Below are 7,278 nucleotides of genomic sequence, written 5' to 3'. Positions count from 1 at the left end.
GAATGAGGGTGCGTCACTCACTATCCCGTTCCTGCTGCAGGTATCAGCACGTCACATCCTGTCGACCAATCAGGAGGCAGGAGGCAGGGCTGTGAGGAGAAACTAGAGTGAAACAGGAAAAATTAAAGACTGCGCGAAACAGGCATCTTATTGTTTTTGTTTACTTTATTAATTTATTTAAAATACTTCATATAATCCAAAGATGTTTAATTACTAGGAAAAATAAATATGAAACCTGGCCCTGATGCAGGCTGGACATGAAAACAATTAACCTTTAAAGTACCATACATTTAATAACATCCTGTTTTTCCAGTTTAATTCAACAGGTTACTTCTTTATTTAAATAGCTCATATTCTCTCAAACAGTAAACTCTGTATTTCTCTGTTACATTTCCAAAAACCACCTGACACATCCCTCACCTCCTTCCTCCTCATTAGCAGAAATTAACCCATTCCCATGCACAGACCTCGCTCTATGTCTATAAGAAAGCTTTGTCATGTAAAAACAGACTGCATGACTCAGGTCAGAGCTTTTCTCCTTCACCACAGAGCTGTAAATGTCCTTACATGATCAAAGTTTCACCTCTCTGTTGAACAATCAGTAACTATAATCACAAACCGGTCCCCTCTTGTTACTGTCTGTATTCTGCTCAGTCTCTCTAGAACAAACTGATTTTTCAGATGCCTTCAAATCTCACAAATGAGCCTCATTCACCAATATCTGACACAGACTTGTTAAATTTTTCTTTAAAGGTCACATATTTGACCCTTTTAAGACATGTTTATATTGGTCTCAGAGGTCCCCAAAACATGTCTGTGAAGTTTGTTGCTGAAAAAAACACTCCAGTATTGGACTTTTGCATGTCTAAAAACCCCTCTGTTTCAGCCCTGCTCAGAACGAGCTGTTTCCGTGCCTGTGGCTTTAAATGTTAATGAGCTGTCTCGTTCCGCCCCTGACTCCACCCCTCTCAGGAAATGGATGTGGCTTTGAATCCCTGGCCCAATCCCAATGTCCACACTCACACACTCACTGACTTTGAGGCGTGCTCCCGATAGCCCATGAGGGCTGTCCCACTGTCAAATCAAAATGGGGGAGGGATCTCTCGCTGACTTTTTGAGCCCTTCATGCATCCTTTCCATAAGTGGGCATTTCTGCAGACTTAGCATGAGGGAATTACCCATAGTTCATTGCATTGTGATGAATGACAGGGATTCTTGGGGCATGCCCGCTGGTAAACGCTATAAAAGTGAAGTGAAAAGAGCAAAACTTTAAATAAAAAATATGGAAGGTGCAAAAAGGGGTGGATGTTGCAAAAAAAAAAAAAAAAGCATTTTTCCTGTATATTATATAAAACAGCCTTCATCCACTGAGAAAACAGGTCTATAGGTGAGGCACGGTTGTTTTTAGCTCTTTGTTTAAAGCTCTGCAAGATGCTGACAGTCAACTAAAAACAAAGGGCTGTCCCATTCCTGTTTCTATCACTTCAAGCCTCACTCACTCAATCACTTTCCAGGTGCAGTCAGTTAAGTCAATGAGGGCTCAGGGTTTAGGGAGGAGTTTGAGATTCAGCCCTCCTCTCAGCAGTAGAGGAGGGTGGAACTTTTTAGCAAGCGGTGAGGGCCAACCGAACCTGGGGGTGGGGCCAACTCCCCGCATGACATCATGAGGGGATATTTTGAGAATGACTTGTTTCAGCACACATTTTCTGAAAGATTGAAAAAGAGAGGGGGGAGGGAATGGATTTTTCTGATTCTGGGTGGATTGTGGATCGGCCAGGGCACATATTTTTGTTAGAAAAGCCTGAAAAGGTGTATTTTGCCTAATATGTGACCTTTAAGAAAATTTCTCAGAGGAACCGTTCTTAAGCTGCTGAATCATTCACCCTTGTATTTTTAAGTAAATAAACTGTAGGTGCTCATAAGTTTAAATTAGTTGCATGTTTCTCTAGACTGGCATTAAGAAATCACCCTTTAATGCCCATATAAGGACATGAGACTGCAGGACAGTTTGCATACACAGGAAAGGAAAAAAAAAACATAAGAACAATTGCAATAATTTGAAATACTTTGACAGTTCTAAAGTGGATGTGGTGCTACTCCAGTGACAACAAAAAGATTAAATTGTATTTTGTAGCACAAGTAGTGTTTTTTAGGTTTATTTTGGGCATTTTTGTGCCTTTATTTGATAGAGGAGGACAGTGGATAGAGTCAGGAACAGGGATGAGAGCTGGGGAGAGACATGTGGTAAAGAGCCTCATGCTGGATTCGAACCTGGGCCGACCGCGTACGTGGGGCGCACCTTTAACCACTAGGCCACCTGCGCCCCTGAAATTAAAATTAAATGGATGAAATCACTGGTTCAGATGGTGCTTTCATCAGATATGACTTGCATCATGCAATCATGCAGTATTAAGAAAAGGATGCATTCCAGCTAAGAAAGGATATATTAGGAGTTAGGGTCATTTTCTTGAAGTGTGATTTCATTAAAACATACATTTATTCTAAAACCTGATGCTTTAAAATGATGGAACATTATTTAAATGCATTTAAATGTCACAGACAATAGGTTTAACTGTTTTAAAGAAGGGTCTAACAATAAAACTCCTACATGTGCTAAATTTTGCAGCCAAGATCAAACACTGAAAATGCATACTTCACCACAGTTAATTCATGCATTTTTATATAATTTTTTTTTTTTATAAATGTGTTAAATTGATAAAATGTTGTAAAACAGAATTTAAATTTCTATCTAACTAAGGAGCAGTTGGCCTCACGGTTAGGTCCCGCTCCATGCATGTGGGTGCCCAGGTTCAAGTCCAGCCTGTGGCTCCTTTCCCACATGCCTCTCCACCACTCTCTAATCCAGCGGTTCTCAACTGGTGGGTCAGGACCCAAATGTGGGCCATGAATCCTTTCCAGCTGGCCGCAGATGTGTGCACCAGGAAAAAATTGTGGCAGAAATTCTCCAGACAAAAGCCCTGAGTGGACATAGGGTAGATTTATACCCTATGATTATGAGTACATTTCAGTCTTTGTCTCAAGCCTTCTACTCATTTATCTCCTTTTCTCAGGATAACACTTCTGATTTCCCCAAGATAACCAAGAAATTCTTCAGGAAATTATCAAATTTCATTGTTGTCTGGGAAAAATGGAGTAACAAAGATGTATGCATGTGTGTCCTTCTGTAATGATGTGCTTTTAAACATGTTTATTTTGTCTTATTTCTTTAGGGTGCAACATTTTTATTTGATCAATTTAAGTGGTTGAACATTTTCAAAAATCTGAGTTGCAATTTCTAAGGTGGGACATGATGGCCCAACCAGTTGAGAACGACTGCTCTTATCCCTGTTTCTGACTCTATCCACTGTCCAACTCTCCAATTAAAAGCATAAAAGCCCCAATAACATATATTAAAAAAAAAAGAAAATGAAATTTTACGGTCATTTTTACTGTAGCTTATTTGAGCACGGAGTGGAAAATTAAACAGTTTCATCCTCTCATATCAGCACTTAAAATGTTTGTATTAGTGCTCTGAAGTGCTCTTAGATTTTGTTTTGTTTAGATTTGTTCTCAGCTAAAAACAAATCACAGATAATAAAACTCATGTGAGAGGGTTTAAAGAGACAAATTCTTAAGAACAGTTGGTGAATAAGGCCCATGCTCCCTCCCATCTTATCACATCATATCCAACTCTGTAAAGCACACAGTATCCATTCTCCTCCCTTTGATTAAATGTCAACATTCCCACCCTCCATTGCCTTTTACTTTTTCTCGTTTCTTCATCTCCTCCTTCCTTTTTGAATACAGCAACCACCATGGACTCTGGGTAGGGGAGCAGTCTCTTCGAGGTCTGAAAAACAGAGTCCCAACCCTGTTGATTTCATCAGTTTCACCTGAATCCTGAGATCCAAGTCTACCTTCTCCCTCTTCTACAACTCCATTCAACCCCTAACCTTTATCCTTCGACCTCTACCCTTATCTCTCCATCCCTCAGCCCCCACCAGCCCTGTCAGATACCAAGGGACGGCTTTTCTGGAGCTTGTGTCTATACGATGCATTAACAACAACCCAGCCTGATACCAGAACTGACCTGCCCGCCTCTTATGGAAATAAAAGCACATCATTCCTGTGGCTCTCTTTGGTATTCATGCTTGCCACGTGCAGTGAAGCTGCTTTAAAGGACACAGTGATATTCTATTGAACATATTTTTGTTAACATTTGAAAGATTTAAGCGGATGAAGTCACCAGGGTCCTTTTCACTCCTGCAGCTCTGTTGTTATGCTCGGATCACCAACTCCTGAACTGCATGGTTTAAATGAAGGGATAAAAGCAGGACATTAACCTGGTGAGTATTTACTTCTTGTTTTTAACAGGAACTTTTGCTGACTTTTGCTGAGTCTGAGTCCACCATAAAAGCAGTAAGTCCCTTCTTCTTCTTCTATCTTCAGGTCATTTTTTATTTAAAAAAATATAAGACAGTATGCCCCGCATTCTTCATTGCAGGGATGGATCTGCCCTAGCAAGGCATGTAGAGGAGGAGTCTGTGTCATCTGTAAAACTACACCTCATCAATTCATTAATTTTTCAATATCTCAGTCAATCGAATCTTTCTGTTCTTTTGGTCACGTCACAGCAGGGTGGGGGCCTTGCTGGGCCGTCCCAGTGCTGGAGGGGATTTACTCCGCAGCTCCTTGCTCTTCAGACTGATGGGCTGAGCAACCATGAGGGCGGGGGCTGACAGGTGGTGGGCGGCGGCCTTCTGCTGGTGAGCGCTGTTGATGTAACTGGAGATGAGAAGAGTGATCTCACGGATCTGTTGACAAAACAAAACAAAGACGAAGAAGTCACAGTGTGTTTATTTTTCAAGTGTGAGTGCCTGTAAATTCACAGAATTCTTCTGCTGATGAAGGAATTCTTTGTCAGTATTTCACCCTCTTCTTTTAAAAACTACCTTGTGGGCAAAAGCAGTTTTCAAGGGCAACTGCAACAACATGATGAGAATAAGGCTCCACTTTTACTGAAAATTTTAGTCTTAATCACAAAGTATTTTCATATTTGGGTTTTTTAATGTAGTATTTTCACATTTGATATTTTAATTTTAGTATTAGTATTTAAACAACTGGTATTTTTAATTTAGTATTTTAGCATTTAGTATTTTTAATTTACTGTTTTCACATTTGATATGTTTAATTTAGTATTTTAACATTTGTTATTTTAAATTAAGTATTTTAACATCTGATAGTTCAATGTAGTATTTTCACATTTGATATTTGTAATTTAGTATTTTAACATTTGTTATTTTTAATTTAGTATTTTAACATTTGTTATTTTTAATTTAGTATTTTAACATTTGTTATTTTTAATTTAGTATTTTAACATTTGTTATTTTAAATTAAGTATTTTAACATCTGATAGTTCAATGTAGTATTTTCACATTTGATATTTGTAATTTGGGATTTTAGCATGTAGCATTTTAAATTGTTGTAAATTTGATATTTTTAATTTAGTATTTAAACATTTAGTATTTTAGCATTAAGTAATCTTAATATTGTGTTTTCACATTTTATATTTTTATTTTATTATTTTAACATTTGTTATTTTTTATTTAGTATTTTAACATTCGTTATTTCTAATTAAGTATTTATTATCTAGTATTTAAATGTAGTATTTTCAGATTTGATATTTTTATTTTAGTATTTTAACATTTGGTATTTTTAATTTAATATTTTAGCATTAAGTATTTTTAATTTAGTGTTTTCACATTTGATATTTTTTATTTATGTTTTAACATTTGTTATTTTTAATTATGTGTTTTTAAATTTGGCATTTAAATGTAGTGTTTTCCAATTTGATATTTTATTATTTTTACATTTGTTATCTTTAATTTTGTATTGTAGCATCAATATTTTTCATCTAGTGTTTTCAAATTTAGTTTTTTAAATTTAGTGTTTGAACATTTGACGTTTTTAATTTGGTATTTTAACATTTGTAATTTTTAATTAAGGATTTTAACATGTGGTATTTAAATGCAGTATTTTCACATTTTATATTTTTTATTCAGCATTTATCATGCAGTATTATAAATTGTTGTAAATTTGATATTTTTAACTTAGTGTTTAAAAATTTGGTATTTTTAATTTAGTATTTTTGCATTTTATATTTTTTAATTTTGTATTTTCACATTTGATATTTTTAATTTAGTATTTTAACATTTAGTATTTTTAATTTACTGTTTTCACATTTGATATGTTTAATTTAGTATTTTAACATTTGTTTTTTTTTATTATTATTTATTATGATTATCTCATTTGGTTCACACATTTCTCAATTTTCCAATTTTACATTTGGTTAAATTTTTCAGGAGGTATTTTTCACATTTAGTATTTGTTAATAATAAATATATTTATATGGTATTTCTACAGTTGATTCACTTTTTTTTATTGTTTTATATTCATTTTTTTATTTGGTAATTTCAGATTTGGTTCACATTTTTTATTTGGTTCACATTTATTTATTTGGCATTTCATGTTAGTTCACAAGTATTGAGCTCCACCATAAAAAATGTTTCCAGTTTGTCTTCTTCATTGCAGTAGTCAGGAACAAACATACCCGTTCAGCAAGGAAAGACTCAGAGAACAAAAGAAGGGCAGTAAAATTTCAGGTGTAGTAAATTTCCACAAATGGAACAAGTGCAATAAAGCGTGAAAAAGGCTTTTGATAGATTGTTTTTGATCAAACTCATTCTGAGCCACAGTGTCCTCTCACTCTCTCACCTTGGAAGCATCCATAGCAAACAAATGTTTCTCTGTGGGTTTGTCTTTGCTGCTGGTGGTCCCAATGCTCTGTCCCACCACCAGCATGAAGTCCTGTCTGCAGCCTCCAAACGTCATCAGGCTCCTGTAAGGGTGGGACACCAACGGCTTCTGCAGAGAGAGAGAGAGAGAGAGAGAGAGGGAGACAGACAGAAGTGTTAACATGAAAAAATATGGTGAGCAGTTTAATTTGAATTTAATCTTCGGGCTGTGTCCTCTACATTTGTTCCAATAAATCAAAAAGCTACTGAACTCAGTTTAGCACACTGCAAAATGCTCCAGAGGGTTTTTCATGAGCTGAACAACTTTTCCATGAATCATTTTAACTAAGACTGATCTTCCATCAAGTTAACAATGTTGTGTATTCATTTCTTCATCCAATTATTCTGTTTAATTTATCAGTTGATCTTGGTTCCAACCCTCACTGATGGTCATGAGCTTTGGATAGTGACTGAAAAATTTTAA

General features: G+C 35.8%; 1 protein-coding gene across 1 annotated transcript in view; it reads right to left on the bottom strand.

Annotated features, from left to right (window-relative positions):
* Window positions 1-2,296: 2,296 nt before the first annotated feature.
* Window positions 2,297-7,278, bottom strand: part of plekhh2 (pleckstrin homology domain containing, family H (with MyTH4 domain) member 2) — a 54,071-nt gene continuing 49,089 nt past the window's right edge. The window contains exons 29-30 of the mRNA XM_041789895.1: window positions 6,775-6,924; window positions 2,297-4,814 (exon numbers count right to left, since the gene is read on the bottom strand). Coding sequence (XP_041645829.1) covers window positions 4,629-4,814; window positions 6,775-6,924 — 336 coding nt within the window. The 3' untranslated portion in view covers window positions 2,297-4,628. The remainder of the gene's footprint in view (window positions 4,815-6,774; window positions 6,925-7,278) is intronic.

This window comes from Cheilinus undulatus, linkage group 6, assembly GCF_018320785.1.
Source record: "Cheilinus undulatus linkage group 6, ASM1832078v1, whole genome shotgun sequence".
Lineage (NCBI taxonomy): Eukaryota > Metazoa > Chordata > Actinopteri > Labriformes > Labridae > Cheilinus > Cheilinus undulatus.
Note: the sequence above shows the minus strand (reverse complement) of the source record. Positions and strands in the feature narration are given on the sequence as shown.